Genomic DNA, 20,555 nt, shown 5'->3' with positions numbered 1-20,555 from the left:
CCCAGCAGGAACCTTGGCCACACAAAATAGATGCCAAGGCAGCAATCTTACAGTGTAGTTTAGCTATACTCTCAACACCTGTTTATGTCTCTATTTTCTGTTTCTCCTTAATGTAAGTTCCATGAAGACAGCGGGTTTGTTTTATTCATTGTTGAATCCCCAGTGCTCAATTTAGTGCCTGAACATAGTACATGCTCTATATGTTGTTGAATTAAAGAAGAATCTGTAGGTTCACAAAATCATGTGTGTGTGTGTGTGTGTGTGTGTGTGTGTGTGTGAAAGAGAGAGAGACCCAATCAAGGGACTTCCATAAGAGAAGAAATTTCTTTTTAATTTTATTTTTTTATTTTAGAGAAAAAGCACAAGTGGGGGAGAGGGACAGAGGGGGAGAGAGAGAGACAGAGAGACAGAGAGAGAGAGAGAGAGAGAGAGAGAGAGAGAGGGAGAGAGAATCTCAAGCAGGCTCCATGCTTAGTGTGGAGCCAGACACAGGGCTTCATCCCATGACCCTGGCATCATGACCTGAGCTGAAATCAAGAGTCAGACATTCAACTGACTGAGCCACTCAGGTGCCCCAAGGAAAGATTTTCATAATTCTACAATTTGCTTTCTTAACCATGAGCCCTGTAATCATTGTCACCGCTATCACTTTTTCCTGTTATTAACAATTTGTCTCTTCTGTTTCCTCAAAATTATGTGCCTATAAACGACAAAATTTGGTTTATGTAAAATTTGTTTTATATGTACAATAGAAATATAGAAAGTGATAGGAACCTTAGAGATTATGTAGTCATCGTGCCTTATTCCTACATTTTTTGAATGAAAAAACTGACAATAAAGGATATAGTCATGATTGCATAGCCACCAGCGCTGTCTTTTGTTTTAGTTTTGGGATAGAAAAGTCTTGTGACTTTAGAAAAATATTTGCAAACCTGTCCTCATCAGGATAGAAGCTCCCCTAAGCTCATGAGCCCTCATGTACCATTTGCAATCTTGAGGTGATGACATGGGCTAAGTCACTGTATCAGGCAGGCCATGGGAGTAAGATGAGCAGAGTGGTTGATGTGGTGTGATCTGATCTGAGAGGTGGTATGGAGGCCCTATAACGCAGGATACAGAACACTCTCCACGTCAGAAGTTGCACCTTTGGTCTTTGTGCTAAGCTTTACTCACTCTGCAATCCTATTTGAAAAGTGAATCCTCTGAATGGTGGAACACACAAGGTTCCTAATACTTTAGTGGGGACACAAACTTTGAAGTGATCTTAGATTTCTGGGATTTCACAGGAGTACTGAGATTCTAGGATTGGGGAAAGAACAGAGCGGAAACTAGGTTGTGCTCAAAGATGAAACAAACATGCTGAGAGCTCAGAGAACTTAAGGAGTTCTGAGTTGCTTCTCCAGTTAAATGGTTTTTTGTTTGTTTGTTTGTTTGTTTTTAAAAAGGCTTTATAGTGTCAATGGTGGGATATGATGCTGAATTAATCATGTTGTATAGTGGCTCTGGGAAGCAGTGACACACATTTACTTAACAACTGTTAATTTTACTAATTAACCCTTGGTTCTCCTCACTGAGTATTGATGAACGTGTAAAGATTGGTGCAGAGCATCTCTGGATATTTTCTGCAGCTGGTGTACCTGGCACGAAACAAAGCATGTTTTGTGGGTAGAGATGAAATGAAAGTATGCAGTCATGTGTTGAGGGCCGGGTGGTGCCCTCCTGACATTGTCTGTAGAGAAGCTTAAACACAATAGTGAAACTGACCAACCATGGGTTTGCTTTTTATTGTCATGTGCCAATAATTCTAAACAATGTTAGTGCCAAAACAGTTCTCTCCCAAACTACCTCTTGTGTGTCTAAATTCCAAATAGTTATTGTAGAGTTGAAATAAAATATATGTAAATTTCAGATTAGCACATTTTGATAATTTATCCTTTAATAAACAATGCATCCTGCATGGAAGTTAATGTGGAGAATTCCCAGTTATACCATCAGCCTACACACACGGACTTGGTTGCATCCATTCCTTTACATAGTAATAGCAGTTGGGGATGTTTTTTGGTTTTGTTTTTAATTTTTTTTAATGTTTATTTATTTTTGAGAGAGAGAGACAGACAGAGTGCAAGCAGGGGAGGGGCAGAGAGAGAGAGAGGGAGACACAGAATCTGAGACAGGCTCTAGGCTCTGAGCTGTCAGCACAGAGCCTGATGTGGGGGTCCAACCCACGAACTGTGAGATCATCACCTGAGCTGAAGTCAGACACTTAACCTACAGAGTCACCCAGACACCCCAGTTGTGGATTGTTAAAGCCTGCTTTGCAGGTAATTTCTATCTACAAACTTTATGGTCCTACATAATCCTATTGAAATTAATAATTTAGCACAGTGATTTTAAAGATAAGAAACAGAACTTGAGTCATCTCAATCCAGTCATTCTGGGAAGTTTTATTACAATAGCAAGACAGCATGCTAAACCTGAAGTGTGAACTTTTTGTTTGAGAAGTATAAATCTTATTTCAAACATCAAATCTTTTACTAAATTTGAATAATACTTCTTTTTATTATTTATCATTTGTTTTCAACTAAACAGTAACTCAAGAAAATGGAAGGCTACATCATGGTGGTATGATTTAGTTGTCTAAACTGTACCTTTTGTAGACATTTTGATTTTATTAAAATTCACATCAGTTACTGTAATGCATTACTGTGACAAGCCAATGTGAAGGTATAAATTCACCTTTTAAAACACACTAATGCAATTTAGGGGCACCTGGGTGGCTCAGTTAGTTAAGTGTCTGACTTGATTTCGGCTCAGGTCATGATCTCATGGTTCATGAGTTAGAGCCCCACGTCTGCACATCATCAGCGCAGAGCCTGCTTGGGATTTTTGCTCTCTCCCTCTCTCTCTTCCCCTCTCCTGCTCATCTCCCCACCCCCTCTCAAATAAATAAATAAACATTAAACAAGTACATTAGTGTAATTTAAAAGTATTAGTATTTTTTCTTTACTTATTCTGCACTAAGTATTCCATTTTATTTTTTCCCCCACTGGCATAATTATTATGCCAGTAAAAAGCCCCCAAAATATCTATACATGAATGTTCAATAAAAGACAATTTTCATTTATCTGCACTCCTTTTCTGGCCATCATTCTTATTCCTTTCATGATTATCACTGGAAACCACATGGAGGTGATAGGTATTAAAAATAATCCACTCCAGGTGTCAAATAACCTAGTATGCCACTAATATCTACACTGAGTCTATACTGAGATCTTCAACTAGGATCTCCAGTAACCAGTTGCAGCTTTGCAAGTGGGCTTTGCATTTTGGTTGATTTGCTAGGGATTACTAAGCCAATGAGCTGTATAAGAACAATTTGAGTTCCATTTTTAACTTCGTCGGAAGAAAGGAATTCTTATTATTGGAATTACTTTGTCTTTACTGGTTAAATTAACATTCAGCTATTGAGGTTGCTGTGCAACAGACGACATTACTTTACCTACTGTGTGTTCAAAGTACTCTTGTCACAGAAACAGCATGCTAGCATGAAAAGCCATGGCAAATACGTAAATACATGTCTCTTGTGAATTAAAAAGGGGTAATTATGTCAGCCTCGCTGCATTTGTGTGTGAACAGCTAAAAATAATAGAAGTAAAAGTGTCAGGTAATATTTAACACTAAATACAAATAATCACAAGATTGTTATAAGGAAAAGGAGGACCTATAAAACATCATTTTCAGTTTCTCTTGAGAGTATCCAAATTAGAATATGAAAACACATGCATGAATACTCGTTTATTTTCCCTTCTTTTTAGGCAGTTCCAGTCCTACACACTACAGATTTGATGGCTGCAATTTTCCTGTCAAAATAGATCTTTGCTCTAAAAGGGCCTCAAATTGTTATTTTTATTGAAAAAATTATCTTTATGCTTTATACAAACAAAACTCAAATATCCTGATATTGAAAATATTTTGGTTTCCTAGAAGAAACAAGCAGAATTATGCTGTATGGGGTGTGCTTATGAATGAGATGCATTTAAAAACAAACACACCTAAACTTGCAACAGAGCTCCAAAACTGTCTCTTTGGTTAACTACACACTTATTCCAGTGATTTCTGTCCTCATACCAAATCTTTCTGGAAATCCCTTTTTCTTTGTGATTGGCCTTCAAATCATGTGGCATACTCTTCCAAATATTTGACTTCTTAAAAATTGAATCCTATGAATATAAGATGGTTGATTAAGCTAGATAAAGTGGGTGTTATTTAAAGAGGCAATCAGAAAGTTCATTTTTTCTTCTGCAGCGTCTAACTTAGCTTTGAAGGCTTTTGCAAAGAGAAGTCCCCTCATTACTTTTCTAGCTATGATGGTTTCACTAGAATCATCTCTAGAGGAGACTAATTTGAAAGACAATATGTATGTGAATACATAAGCTGGTAGAGTTAGTGAAGTGAGTCTCATTTTTAAAAAATGGTCAAACAGATTCTAATGGCTTTTGACGTAAAGTCATGATTGGTGGCATAACTAAGTTCACTGTGTTTTAGCAAGAATGAACTGCTTAAAGTTAGAAGTCACCAGGGGACTGTCTGACATGATCAGTTTCAGGATCATATTAAATTCTCTCTAATCTTTTTCTTTTAAATTTTGCCTAGAACTTTATCAGTTGTAGATTAATAACACTATTTTGGATATAATTATTAAATATAAATAAATATATAATTAAATAATTATATAATTATTCTTAACCTTAGTCCAAAAATGACTTGAGGAAACTAAAATAAAGGATATAATAGCAATAAAGATTGAATAAAGATCAATATAATAGGATAAGGTAGTATAATAGAATAAAAATAGATGCATTGAAATAAAAAACAAAATAGTAAAAGGAATACAATACAAAAATAATAACCAAAAATATATTTTAAAAGCTCTGGAAAAGGTCAAATAAGGTCAACATGTCAATTCTTAGTCTTTTTAAATAAATTTTTAATGTTTGTTTATTTTTGAAAGAGAGAAAGACAGAGCATGAGAGGGGGAGGGGCAGAGAGAGAGGGAGTCGCAGAATCTGAAGCAGGCTCCAGGCTCTGAGCCGTCAGCACAGAGCCCAATGCGGGGCCGGAACCCGTGAACCATGAGATTATAACCTGAGCCGGTCAGACGTTTAACTGACTGAACCACCCAGCCACCCTCAGCTCTTAACTTTTAGTTACCAAAGCAGAGAGGAAAATTGTGTGTGTTACAAGAATGAGTACGTGTGTAGGTTCACTTACTGTGTGTGTGTGAGGAGAAGCAGTGAGGCTGGTTAGCTTCACTAGATGAAAATCTACATCTGACTTCGCCAATAACACAAACTTTTAATTTTTCTGTGCTGCACTAAATGTGGGAATTCAATATATTGCTTTCCTCTATTTTGCTAAGACATTCCAAAAAAAAAAAAGGACTGGAAATTGTGACCTACTTCCAGTTCACAAGTCCACAAGTCATTAATAAAATAGAAACAGCTCACATTATATGAGGGTGAGTCGAAAGGAACGAATGAGATCACCTATGCACTATCCTCTTTATATGTGTTATGTCATTTAATTCACATACCAATCTTATGAGGTAAGATTCCTATTTTACAAATGAGGACCCCAGGCCCAAGGTTTACTTACATGAAGATGGTATTTGAATTGTGTCTGCCTAACCCAAAAGGCAGAGTATATACTCCGTAGACTACACTGCTTATCAGCCCCTCTGAGGACTTGACTGAAAAACTATCTCAAGTAGCATAATGAAGAGCTATTCCTATTTTAGATTCCCTAAGTGTCAAACTTTGCTTTTCCAAGAGCTCCTAAATAATTTTTGTGCACTCATCTGTGTCTCCACCTTTCTGTTCACCACTTACCACCTGAACTATTATTTACTCAATATTTTTCTTTATGTGTATTCATTTTTATTTTTTAAATTTAATTTTAATTCCAGTACACTTAATAATGTTATATATTCATTTTTCATTTAAATTTAAGGAGGAGACTTTATATCACTATTAAAAATGTAAAACCAGTGTATTTGCTAGAAATAGAAACAAAAAGAGAAATACCTAGGAGAACTGTGGGTTCGAGCAGCCCCTGGGAAGCTCTCAGGCGCCACCAACCGGGCAACCATAGGGAACCCTCCAGCGCAGGACTGGGAATTTAGGAAGCCCCTCCCCTCCATGGGTGTAGGGGCGTGGTCTTCAGCGGGAGTTTCCTGAGGGTCGCATAGGCCTCGATGTTATCTTGTTCCTCACTTCTCCACTTTCAGACAGCAGGCAGAGAGACTCAGACCTTGGGAGGATGAAGGAATATACCCATTGCTATTAGCACCCTGCAGCCGCAGCTTATTGTACTGTATTCAACAGAGCTCATTTGGGCAAAAGGTCCAGTAAAACAAAACAAAACAAAATGTTCCTAGTCTGTTGGGAAAGAACAAACTATTTTCAACCCTTTTTAGCATTACTAAGATTTAATTGCCTGGTTCTGTAACTTCAGATCTCCAGCTAAATTTGACAACTCAAATGGTGCTTTAACTCAATAAATCAAGCAATTTGACATTAAAAAGAAAAAATTATGTTGTCAACTAAATCAATTTTTTTCTATTATTTATAGGAAAAAGTTTCAAGAAAATCCAAAAGATAACAACTTAGAGCCTTTGTATATCTTAGATTATAAATTCTGGGAAAGCAAGCACTTAATCTTTACATTTTTTCCTATAGCCTAGTACAGTAGGTTACATTAAATATGTTTCAGAATATTCTGAATGTATTCATTTCCTTACCAGACATTAGACTCAGGCTTAATCAGTGGTTCACCTTATGAAGAAATGACTTTCACATGTACCTATTAGTTATGAATGGCACAGACTATATCTTGGATGAGATACAGAAAAGACTTCCAGAATTAAGCTCTATCAATAGTTTGTGCTATTACTGCATTTGTTCAGTGTTCCTGTGGATAGATTTTATTTTCATTCAGTCTCACTTTTGGCAGATTGCTATTTTTTCAAACCTTATAATATGTAAATTTTGAGTGAATGTCCTTCCAGGAATAATGACAAATTGTTAAACTTTAGTGAGCTTTATAAAACTTACACCCACTCAGTTCTACAGCCATTTTATTAATTCCAAGCACCCAGTCAAGCAACGGAGTAGGCATTCCTGCAATATAACATAAAGCTGAACATTTAAAACCAAGGCCAAATAGGGGCACCTGGCTGGCATAGTCGATCGAGCAAGCAACTCTTGATCTCGAGGTTGTGAACTCAGGCCCCATGTTGGACATACAGGTTACTTAAAAAACAAAACAAAACAAAACAAAAAACAGCAAGGCCAAATGTTGTCCCAAATGGACAACTCATACAATTTGGAGAATCTGAAGGCATAACTGTCAAACTATGGGCAGAAACAGTGGCATGAAAAGGCCATTCTGAACATTTGCTACAGAAGGGAAAAAGCACTGATTGAATACCCATGCAGAAGACTTGGTATCCTTTAATACTCAAAATAACCCTATGAGGCTAGGAGGAAAGTGAAGATCACAGAAGTTAAGTAATTTATCCAGGACCACCCAGCTTGTAAATAGCAGAGATGGGTTTTGGGATCAGCTGTGTATGACTTCAAAGATCACGTATTTCCTCTACAGCACTTAATTATATGGATATGTTCCATATATGTTAATGGATATGCTCAAGATAATCACTTGGTATTCTTGGATACTAGCAACTCTATTTCATCAGTATAGGGAATCACTGAAAGCTGTGGCTTTATGGGATGAGAGGAGTCATAGCAGATCAGGTCATACTCTATTGAATACAATCAGGATCAACTCTGAATAGTGGGGAACTCACAAAGCCATTGTAGAATGAATTCCAGAAGGGATTTCTAAGATGGAAATGCCCAGTGCTTTAAGGTTCACTGAAGCAGAACTGCAAAGAATGTGTCCTATGATGGGCAACAACTGCAGGCCTCAGCTGTTGCTGGCCCAACAGGCTGAGCCAAAGCTCTGCACAGTGTGTCTGAAGAAGTGTCATAAATGGTGGCATTTCTTGCAGTAGTGCTACAGATGGCAGTCATGGGGCAGAAATCACCTATGCTGAATGTGGACCGAACCACTGTTTGCACAATGAACTTTTTATATACACATGCAAAACCATAATCACTGAAACATCATTGATTTAAGTGGAAAGACAATCTGCTTTATTATATATTTAACATTTTGCTACTTCATTGAATCAAGACTAAGCTTCTTTTGTGGCATGGGGAATACAAAGATGGGAAGAGGTCATTGTCCTCAAGAAGTTCAAAATATTGGTGTGGGAAGCAGGGGAAAGGTTTGCAAACTAATACATGAGACCAGTGCTTGAGAACTTGTATTTTTCTTATTTTACTTATACATATATATATGTGTGCATGTATATTTATTCAAATGAGACAAGGCTAAGAATGTGTTCCAAAGGTACCAGTTCTACTACAGGTGAACTAGAGAAAATTTTAGCTTATTAATTGACTATAACATATATTACCATATCAAGTTATATAAATTCTTCACTTATAATTTTCTTTATAATCCTATTTATACATCATCCTATTTCCTTGATATTACAGAGGCAAATCTCAAACTATGGATTCAAAATTATCAAGGAAGGGGAGAAGGGGAAACAAAATAGGGTATACTTAGTACGTAGAAGTGCTTTCATATATTACGTATGTTAGGGTGGAAGTTAAATATTGCAACAACTGTTTCGCTTAGAAATTTGTATTTATCTCTCCCTCCAAATTTCAGACATTTGGAAGCAAAAAATATTCCTTTACATGTATACACTTACCACGTTAGATGTTCAGGTTTCTGGAATTCTGTTTGTCAGATAGACCTACACAGATATGATGTTGCCCTTCTGATGCCCTTCTTTGTTTGCCTGGTGAACATCTACTACCACTTCTTTGAACAAGTTCTGTATTAATAAATGTATAGAAATAGTCTTCCATATTACAATGCTAATACATTGTGGGAGTTATAAGGTATCATTCAAAATCAGATATTATCTGTCTTTGCGTCTAGTTCTCGAGTAGCATTTAATAGGAGTACAATAAAAGTTTAACACTGAATTTTTATTGACCAAATTAAGGTCTCCGTTTCAACTAGATTACTCAGCAGTTTTTAGTTCCAAGTCATACCTTATGTTCAATTGTGTTTAGGCCTTTAATGTTAAATCAAATGACTTGTGCTTTTAATATGAAGGAAATACATATTATGGACATGAAGCCACTGATAGCCACATCAGTTAAAGTCCTCTTGCGGGGTGTCTGGGCAGCTCAGTTGCTTAAGTGTCCAACTTCACCTCAGGTCGTGATCTCACAGTTTGTGAGTTCAAGTCCTGCATCAGGCTCTGTGAAACCTGCTTGGGATTCTCTCCCTCTCTCTCTCAAAATAAATAAATAAACTTAAAAAAAAAAAAGTCCTCTTGCCAGTATTAACTAAGCTATACACATTACTAACCACTTTTCCTTGGTTACTTCCTTAGTAAAATCAGCGTTAGAGGCATTTGCTTTTTTTCAGATTAAAAATTTTTGTTTTTTTTAAATATGGACAAAGATAAGTTTTTTTAGTAATGTTAAATAAAATTCATTTAAAATATAAACTTAAATATAGCAATTCATAACTTTTAAGTAATTTTTATCAATTCTTTCTGGATTTTAAAGTATATGTTGTAGAAATGGTAAGTAATAAAATATCTGGCTAAGAGGTTCTGAATAGCCTACAGCATGTGCTAATGATCTTTGCTAATTGTGATAGATCTATTTTTTAGGCTGAAATGTAGAAGATTGACAACCTGTCCTATTGGTGAATCTAAGAAAACTGTCTTCAAAAATTAGTCAATCCATAAGAGACTGCAGAATACTGAATTACACTCAACAACACTTATTAAGAGACCAAGTAAAATATGGTATTTTAATCCCTGTTAAATACTATACTTTTCCTACTTCTAAAATATAAAAGTGATTTCAATTGTTCATTTTAGATAGGTGAAAGGCTAAAATTATTTCTGAACTTTTAATTATTAATTTCCCATCTTACCAGTACATACAATACTTCTTAAAATTTTTTAAATTTTATTGTTTATTTATTTTTGAGAGAGAGACAGAAACACAGAATCTGAAGCAGGCTCCAGGCTCTGAGCTGTCAGCACAAAGCCTGACACAGGGCTTGAACCCAGGAACCATGAGTACATGACCTGAGCCAAACCAGGCGCCCCGTTACTTCTTAAATGTTTAAATGTTAGATTGACATGTTATCATTTGCTGTCTTGTCTATTGTCAACTTAGTTTTTATGAAGTAGTTCAAGATAACTGCAACTCACAAAAGCTCTCACAATTATCATGCTCTTTCTCCAATACACATATTACATATTGTTACACATTCACTTCAATAATTTCACAGCTGTTTTTTTTTGTTGTTGTTGTTGTTGTTTATTTTTAGCTCATTATTTCTTATGCATTGTTGTTTGGGGGAAGAAAATTTTACCAAGCATTTAGAAGTAATTGGAAGGTATATTCAAGCAAATGAGTCTTTTCTTATGGGATACATTTCTTAGATGAAAATCTTCAAAAAAGAAAGTATTAAAGTCTGATACTTAAATATTTTGAAGATAGATCAGAAACAAATTAAGTTAAATTGTCAGTTATTTTTCTAAAATGTACACACAGCTCATTTTTATTATGACTCATGCACTAGGCTAGAGAATAGCAGGTTGAAGATGCAACAAATATTCTTTGAACACTTCAATAAACACAATGTAAACATTCCCTTTAATAATGTTTCCTTTGTTAATACAAAACTGAGTGCATTTTTCCCTTGCCTCTGGCTAAGCCATGACTAGCTGAGTAGCAACAGCAGAGTGCTGAAAGAATTTTTCAACAGTAATTTGCTTGTTCTAATTTACTTTTCAAGGTTGATGATCAGGAGCATTATGTTGCTTGCAAAAAGATCTATTTCTATTAATTTGATCCAGTCATTCCTGTTCTCATCATATTTAGTTTCCCTGGTAGCATTAAATGAATCAGAAAGCCACTGGCACTTCAGTTCTATAGTTTATATACAAAATGAACTTCTAGATCTTTAAGAACAGAACTGTTACACCTGTTGAGAAAGTATGGGTACACTGAAATGAGGGACTCAATGAAACCTCCGCCGTTTGCTCTTCCAATAGAAATGATCCTTCTATTTAGCAGACTTATACAACAATACTGCAACGAAGCATTATCTGTTCAATCCTTTCTTTAAAGAAATTCTAAGAGGCCTTGGTTTTTAACTTGAACACAATCATCACTCATCAATAAGATCAATACATAGAACTCATATGTAATTTAAAATTTTTACATGGTGCACACTGAAAAAGGCTTTATCAAATGTATAATATTCTAAAATGTAATGGGAAATAATCAAGTTATTCTCCACATCTCCAACAAATTTGAAAATCGCTAAATGTTTTCCTGATCTCCTTTCTTTGAGGGAATGTGTATGGTTAGTTCCAATGTGTATAGTTCCAACATTTAAAGAGTCCCAGCTAAGTGATTTGGAAAATTCAATGGTAGTATTTTTCACACTACTGGCAAAGAAAAGAAACTCTTTCTTCAATCACTGGCAAATGAAAGAGTTAACAATATAAATAAAATGGATTGCACTTAATCCAGGCTATGCTTCTAAAAGGGAAAAAAATCACAGGGTTTAAATATAGTCATTAATTATCTCTTTATAGCCTGCAGAGGGCACTCAAGTCCTTTGAAAGAAAAAGTAAAAATTTTAAGAGGGATAATAATTTTTTTATTTTTCATTTCTATTATTAGTATGTTAACTAAGCAATATTGTTTTTACAGAAACTGTCATTTAAAAAGAAGACACATATAAAGGAAACATACAATTTGACCTCAAATGTTTAGTGGATTATTAAGACATACAAATTTCCACATGTCTTACTGGAAAAAACAATTTAGCAGGTGGTTTCCATCCCAGGGTACCTGACAATCCATAAATGGCGTGCATCTTACATTAGCACCACACTGCCAACAATTACACAGATTAGTCAGGGCCTAGAGAAGTCAATCTGGACCTCAGAGTAAACTGATCATACAGAAAAGGCATTGACTTCTCCAGGCTACACATAGACAATATTATCATCTCCATAAAATAGCTGATGAAAAAAATTAGAAACTAGTTGAAAAGGCTTCAGTTCCTAAGAGCTGTAACCGTCTTCTAGAGTAATTGCATGAGTTCTTTGGCAATTTTCATTTTAATGAACCTCTCCATCACTATTAATAAATATGTTTAGAGAGAAGATACTTGACTTCAATATTCTTCCTTTGACATGATACACAAATATTTCATAGGGAAACCCACCAAGTCACACATACTAACATATACATTATACAAATACACACATACATATGTATACACGTTTGATATAGTCTTTCTCTGACAGCATATTTCAAAATACATTACATTTTATTAACTAAATATTGACTGCATAGAGTAGTAATTATTAAAAATACTAGTTTCTTAGCAACATAGCCAGGGGATCCTGCCCTTCCATCTTAAGTCTTTTTCTGCTTTTCAATTTTCCTCTGGCTAAGTAACTTGGTATCAAAAGATATTTCAAAACAGATTGGTTACTAAATTGAAACTAGAGAGACTGATTCGGCACCAACATGAATTAGATATGCATAAGACATTGTTTCAATTTAGAAACTGGATCACAAAATGTTTGAGCCAAAAAACGTGTAAGAAAGTTATGTATATATGCAACTTACAATGCAAACTGCTACTAGAATAATGAACAATTATTAAGCATTTAAAAAATGCCCTGTCAGTAATAATAAAATTAATAATAATTTAATACTAAAAAACAATTTTGTTACACACCATTGTTTCTTTTTTTAAGAGTCAGTCTTGAAACCTACTTGAAATATACTTGAAAATAAATCTCCAAATTTGATATCTTGGATGATAAATACTGACATTGAGGTTGATAATAGTTTTAAGTGAACTTCTTGAGAAACCTAGCATAAAACACATCTTAATATTTTATTCTTAAAATATTGTGCAAAATTACATAAAATATTTTAAGGTTTAAAGTTATGGAAGAAGAGGTACTCAATTAAATGAGAAAAAGGCAGAAAAAATAGTGAGCAATACAGTGGGAGGCAGTTATTTTAATAATTTAAAATAATCTGAATTGTTTTTATAATGGCATCATTTACCTTCATAGAAAAAAACATCATTCTGAAAAAGAACATGATTATCTTATGATGGCAATGTAACAAGCCTTTTTTCCTCAAGAAAGAACAAAGTTAACAAATAAAGCTTTGAAACCCTAAGTCTTAAGATGAATAATTGTGTATTACATGTTTCCCCCATTGGATTTCTTTACCACATAGCATGACATTTTTTTTTTAATGGGGGGGAGGGCGAGGAGAAACCATGCAGTTTAATAAAAATAGAAGCATTTTCTCAGCCTAAGTTGTAGCCATTGCTTTGATTTTGGGTTTATCGCAGGGCCAATAAGTATACACTCTAGTACATGAAATAAAACTAGAAGATATACTTAGAATATAGTCTTTGTTTCTTCTTTCTTCAAAGCCTATGTTGCCTAAAATCATTGTTAGTCAAAGCAAAAAGAAATGTTTGTTCTATTACGTAAGAAATAAACTTCATTTGGTATTCAATTGACTTTCTAACTTAGCAGACAGGACTTTACATCTTCAAATACTGAAAATAAATTGCATTCTTGGCCCTTGCTTTAAAAGGTTAGAGAGAATAAACGCACACCCTGGTAGTGTTCCAGTGATCTCCCTAATCTCAGTTGCACTTTGTCAGAACGAGGTAACTGGTAGTTAAGTGAAATACCCTAGATCAAAGGGGGATTAATCACCAACTGAATCCTTGCTGAATAAACCTGTCATTCAAGAAAATTATTTCCACTGAACTTAGCAGAGGATTGAAGGTATTTGCATAACAGGGACCAACGTACTTCAGCCAGGTTAAAAGGTTCAGAATTCATCCCATGTTTAGCTTTTTGCCTCCTTTTCCTTTCAGCAGCTGGGTACAATGGTTTCTAATCTGATAATACAGCTAACTATCTAAATGATGTCAGAACAGGAAAGTATTGCAAAGTTTGGATGAGGGATGGATCAATTTCACTTTCAGTAACTCCTAAATCTGATTTGTTGGAATTTAAGATGTAATCCTAAAAAAGTCCCTTAAACCTGAGGACTGTTTATTAACATCCCTTTTCTGACCTTTGTCTTAGAAACGACCGTTCTGCTATGGCAGCAGTCCCCACAGAGGCTCTGGATGATAACTCGACCTACCTACCTCTCAGGGGTGGTACAGGGGTATATGAATATCTATAAAGCAGCCTGAAATACTATAATACAACATGAAAGAAAATATTAGTTGTTACTGTATATAAAATTGTGCTTTGAAAGATCTTAAATCACACAATGTATAAAAACGACAATAATTTTAACTGAGAAACACTGAGTTGGTGTGAAAAAATTAGTTTATGAGACAGACTATTCTTTAATCAAAAAAGCCTTTTTATATAAATAATTCTCTTAAGAATTCCTGAGAAGGCCATTTACTTCAAACCTGACGTTCACACTGATTATCTAAAAAAGAAAAGTAAAAAGTGCCCACCAGTGTAAAGGTATTAACTTATACTCTAAGAGTACTGCTGGCTTTATAAAGTTTTAAAAATATTGTTTAGTAAAAAATGAAGAAGGGTTTTATGAAAATCATGAACTATTTTTTTGAGTCCGTTTTCAGAAATTTAACACTTTTTGTACCTTTGGGGTCTACTGAAGAATAATTACCCTTACGACAGACATCAGATTTCATAATCATATTTTGGCACTAAAAGGGAATTTAGCAATTTTGCGTCTAGAGTATGTCTGACACCATCCAAATCTTTAACTGGAAGTAGATGCTCATATTCACCACAAACGCAAAGCATCTTTCAAGTTAAAAAATGCAAAGAATAGTTATCAAAGAAAATGAATAAAATCCATAGTGAGATAATTTTTTAGAAAATGATTGAAGTTTTAACCCAAGAAAGGACTCTTAAGAGTGTCTTATAGCTTAGAATAAGAACATGTCAATCACGATTAAGCTTCTGGAATCGGAATCCCTTTGAAATGCAGCTGTTTCTTCTTTAATTGTGGCAGCGGACTCTGAAGAAAAGAAAGGTCCAGCCTTAAAGATGAGTAAGGAATACAAAATAGCTCAGGATTAGTTGTGGAGTTCAAAGGTCGCTAATTACACTAAGGAGTTCCCAGACACAGGGAAAACATTAAACAGGTCACCTACCAAACGGGAAACAGACTTTGTCTTCAGAAATTATCCTGAAGTGACAGGTTTCTAGACAAAATCAAAAGCATCACAGTGTGCCCAGCTGATCTCAACAGGATGAAAACATGAGTTGGTTTTAGTTCTGTAGCATTATGTTAGAATGGAATGGCAACAGATGGCATCAGGTTCCCCTTCGCCCTATACTTTTCCAGGACTCCCTACATTTTCCTCAGGCTTCTAGAAATGTCAAACCAAAGATTCACTGGTTTTTCTGATAGCTTGTAAGGAAAGTTTTCCCTAGGGGATTATTATACTGAATATCTGTGTACTTACTAGATAAATGCCTCTTGCCTATTGTAGTGTACTCTACCCAACATTTATACAATAATCAAGATGTCCAAATGGCTCCATTAATATTAACATAAGTTAAATGTTAAGCTTCCCTTGAGTTTAAGAGAGATCAAATAACTTAAGGGAAATGGCTTTTTCCTTCTTTCAAAAGAAAAGTTTTTACTACTGATTATCTATGATTAAGCTAGAATAATAAGTTAAAGTCCTGGTCAGGCAGTTATTCTATTTTCTTTGTTACTTGGGATAATTTTGAACATGGAGCATTCTGCCATGATAATGCCTTGAGAAAATGAGAATTTATAATGAGTGAGATTGACCCTAATTAAAAAAATCATATTTTAAATCCTAAATTTATTTGCAATATCCCTTCAAACTATCATCGCTCTCTTTCAAGGAGTTAGAAGCTTTCTTTAAGCTCTTCCTTAGGAGACTCATTAAGAAATAGAAACCAAGAGATAATTTAATTGAATATTAATCTGTAATGCATATTTTTTATAATGCTTCTAATGCTATTCTGTAAAAAGAAACTTGACATGGATTAAGTTTTAAGGATCTTGAGATTTCATGTTTTCTTGAATGGTCACTTTAAGTCCAACTTGACAATGAACTGCTTTGAAAATAGAATGAGACATATAATTGTAAAGACAGGTAGAGAATAAAGAGTACAGGTGGTTCCTAAAGAAATCAAGAGAATGCTAATAAGAAAGCAGGAGTGACAAAATATGCCACATGAGATTGAAATAAGACTAATACTCTCTACTCACAGAACAGCTTTTGAATTTTTACCTGAATTCATTAAGAACTTTCATATAATAAACATGAAAAACAGTATTATTCCTAAACTTATTTTTAAAAATTTGCACGCATTAAGTGATCACAAAAACACTATGCTCATTTTTTGAAGGTATCCCACTCCTCTTAGTATGCTTACTGACATCCTGAGCAAAATGTTGTTGTGGCAGATTAGTAAGTTCACCTGAAAAGTAAAGTAACTCTAGAACAGATAAACAAACACCTTATATAGAATTATGCAGATTCTTTATTAGTCAATAAGATAGTTCTGATTAAGAACAGGTTACTAATTAAACAACATTACTTTGTTTTCATTGACTGTTTTTTTGTTTTTTGTTTTTGTTTTTTTTCCAAGAGACTGACAGTGGTTTCTGATGTGGTATCTGGTATTCTGCAACAACACATTGTACTAGGAGCTTACTACTCAGGTTTGAAAGGTTAAAGAGTTTTTTTATCTTGCACACCATCTACAATCCATTGGGAATGGCTGCCTGCACCTTTGCAATGAGGAGACTGAGCCCGTATCCAGGAAGGCTCAGTGGAGAAAGAAGCCTGTGACTGATTGGCCATGTCTGCCACAGGGACAGGAAAGAGCATGTATGGTAGAGTGACCCAGGACTAGTCTAAAATAAGCCTAAAGTGAATCATGACTGTTTTATGCTCTGAATCTTATTTGAATAAAATCAAAGGGTAACAAAATAGGAGACATTAGCCTTTAAAATGTTCTTTCAAACTATGTCAATCTAAAAACATTAAACAATAACATTTTTATAATTAAATCACTCAATGATTTTTTTTCATTCATAGTTTATATGCATACACATTAAAAATAAAAGACAAATGATTTGAACTATGTTACCATTATATAAATCCTATTTAAATATGAGATAATTACAGTAATAATGATCCATATGTTACTGGAGCAGGAGCCTTAGAATTCCAGATGTAATAGTCAGAAGAAATTAGTTTCCGGTCTATAGAAAAAGGAAATAAATGGTAAGACTGTATTATCTTAACAAAAATTCAATGAGACAGCAAAGTCATGATATTTTAGAATTGTGGGACACAATTATTTCAAGAAAGGCAACACTCTGAAATATTCATTTTAATTTCACTTTATCAAGGCATTATAATTTTTACAACTTTAAAAATATGGGCTTATTAAATATATGAATCCATCTTTGAGCTTATGCCAAATTTATGCCAATATCCCTTACTCATATTACTTCTATCAATTTTCTCATGGTTTCCCTAAATTGTTTCTTATGGACCATTATGTCAACTACAAAAAAACTAAAAATTTTTTATTGGTTTCCCTTCAGTAACTTCTTTACCATGGTCCTCTGATCTTACTATTCTTTTCCCAAAGTTTCAGAGATAGAAATAAATATCCAACTTTCTAGTAATAGTCTTAAAAAGTTGCTTCGATGGTTTCTTAAAGTTCTGATCAAATTTAAGCTTTTTGTTTTAATACCTTTATAGCTTTGAACAAATGACAACCTCTCCGAACTCAAGTTTTCTGATATGTAAGTTTGAGATAATAATGCTCACTTGGAGCTAGATCCATGTAAATTCTAGTTATGACACATATCACTAAATATCTAATTCTGCCTTTTTTACCTTCCTTCTTCATAATGAAGAAGATAAAGGTAGGATGTATTACCTTGTTATTGATTTATCTTTTTCAGTCTGAGAACCTAGTAACATCGAAAGGCAACACAGCATATTGGTTAAGCGCGCCGGCTCCAAAGCCAGCCTGCTTGGTTTGAGTCCCAGTCCTGCCATCTACTACGTATGTGACCCTAACCCCCACGTTCCATTAGCATCCTCATCTGTAAAATGGAGATAATTCTTACATAGGATGCCATGAGGATTAATGAGTTAACACACATAGAATACTTAGAACTGTGCCTGGCACAAAGTGAGCAATAACTGTTAGCTACTATTACTTAAATAAACATTATTATCGTCGTTAATAGTTTCAGAACTAAGTTATATATTACAAAAATAGATTTTACTGTGAAGATGCACAAAGTGGTAGTCATGTTCTGAAACTAAGAGAGGAAGGAAATAAAAGACTGGTCATAATTATGCATTTAAAATGATCTTTTATTGAACATAGTAACATATTAATTTATATTAAAATATAAATTAATTACATTAAGAAGCAGGTATATTACTGAAATGTCCCATCCTATATTATGTTCCCTGAGAATTACTACAATATGTTAATATTAATAAGATACTTAAAATATTTTAGACATTACCTAAAGAGACAACATAGACAACCTAAAATATTGTCCCACAGTCTAAAATTTTATCTGTTTGCATTCAGTATCCCATAGATAGAATCCAAAATATTTGTATTTAGACAAAACCACTGGTTTGTCTAACCTGATATATCTCATATTTTGCCCTCATTAAAAAAATGCATTATGAAGACTCTTTCATGTTTATGCATTTCTTTAAAATACAACCAAAAGAATGATGAATGAGAGAACAGAGAAATCCTAGGGAGATAAAGAATATGACTTATTCTGGTTACATTACACAGAATTTATTATTGCCATTCACAATTGCTTAGACTTCTATAGTTCTAAGTTCTGTAATTCTTTTGAAACTTTCAAGTACAAAGTCCTGTCTTATCCTACCTATTTTGGGGACTACAATCCTTAGTTTAAGAACTATATATCTGATTTTAATACCTTTATTCTTCTTAATACATGAGGTAAAGAGGTCTGCTTACATTTAACTAACTTAACCTCATTCTAGCTACTTTTCTGTTCTATGTTATTATAAATATTTGATCTGAATCAAATAATTCTGATTCACTTATAAATGAATCATCTTTTTGTCTCCCTGTATTTTCAAATACAGTATATATATTTATTTACAACCAACAAACTCACTGAAGGCTGGAAACTTTCTATTGCACTCCCATTTGTAAAATGCAGAGGATGCTAAATACTGCTCATTGACTACAGCATTTGCTAAAAATATTTAAAAATTTAAGTAATAATCATATCTAACATTTATTGAATCCATACTATAGGCTATAAGCATCATGCTAAGTACTCGGTCAATATAATTTTATCAAAATCTCATAACAATCCTGAGGTAAACAGTACTATTATTTCCATTTATGGATGAGGAAACTAAAGCTTTGAGAAGTTTACTAACTTGCCCAAAGTTACACTGGTAATAAATTGTCTGAACCAGACTCAAACCTTTGTCTGTCCAACACCAAAGCCCCTGGGAACAACTTCTGAATCAAAGAATAACTATAGCAAAACAAATCCAACTTTATACTAAAGCTTGCCTCTATGCTAGTCCTTGCTCATCCAGACCATTGTATAAACAAGAGAAGGCAGAGTGCAAGGTAAAGTACACACACTGCTGGGGCGCCTGGGTGCCTCAGTCAGTTAAATGTCCGACTTCGGCTCAGGTCATGATCTCCTGGTTTGTGAGTTCCAGCCCTGCATCGGGCTCTGTGCTGACAGCTCAGAGCCTGGAGCCTGCTTTGGACTCTGTGTCTCCCTCTCTATCTGCCCCTCCCCTGTTCATGTTCTGTCTCTCTCTCTCTCTCTCTCTCTCTCTCTCAAAAATAAATAAACATTAAAAAAAATTTAAAAAACAAAAAAGTACACACACTATTACACAGGATAGGATCAGGTCAAAATTTTTACAAATTGGCATTATTCTCTATTTCTGTTAGATTTTATCTTAGGTAGTAAATGCATAGCGCCATTTTATTCCCTCAAGTTAATCTGAATCTCTACAACTTACGTGTACTTATTTTTGGTTTTCCTGATGCAAAAACTTGAACTGAATGCTGATCCGCATAACAACCAGTGAGTGTATAATCTAAGATCCTAAAATGAAGCTAGAAAAAGAAGAGAAATATACCAAATTGAGATGATTATTTGGTAAAAGTGATGGCTACATTTTTTCCCTTGACACAATTTTAGGAATTTACTTCACACAGCTCTCAAAATAAAAATGTGTGTACGCACATGCATGCATAAACATATACACTTTTTCCCCCTTTA

The 20,555-nt window shown here is 34.4% G+C and overlaps 1 protein-coding gene across 9 annotated transcripts in view; it reads right to left on the bottom strand.

Annotated features, from left to right (window-relative positions):
* The window catches only part of AP5M1 (adaptor related protein complex 5 subunit mu 1), a 56,894-nt gene that overhangs the window by 21,324 nt on the left and 15,015 nt on the right, over window positions 1–20,555 (bottom strand). For 3 of the 9 annotated variants that reach the window (XR_006218874.1, XR_006218875.1, XR_006218876.1), the window contains exons 7-9: window positions 20,293–20,389; window positions 17,402–17,480; window positions 6,084–6,309 (exon numbers count right to left, since the gene is read on the bottom strand). Coding sequence is in view for 4 of the 9 variants with exons in the window: in XM_007089032.3 (XP_007089094.1) it covers window positions 6,219–6,309; window positions 17,402–17,480; window positions 20,293–20,389 (267 nt within the window). In the remaining 5 variants the exon portion in view is untranslated. Of the gene's footprint in view, window positions 1–6,025; window positions 6,310–8,573; window positions 8,972–14,544; window positions 17,481–20,292; window positions 20,390–20,555 lie in introns of those variants that run through there. The other 6 variants (XR_006218877.1, XM_007089032.3, XM_042989782.1 and 3 more) reach the window with 6 other exon arrangements.

The sequence above is a fragment of the Panthera tigris genome, chromosome B3 (genome assembly GCF_018350195.1).
Source record: "Panthera tigris isolate Pti1 chromosome B3, P.tigris_Pti1_mat1.1, whole genome shotgun sequence".
Classification (NCBI taxonomy): domain Eukaryota; kingdom Metazoa; phylum Chordata; class Mammalia; order Carnivora; family Felidae; genus Panthera; species Panthera tigris.
The sequence above is the reverse complement of the archived record's forward strand: the minus strand, read 5'-3'. Positions and strand labels throughout refer to the sequence as shown.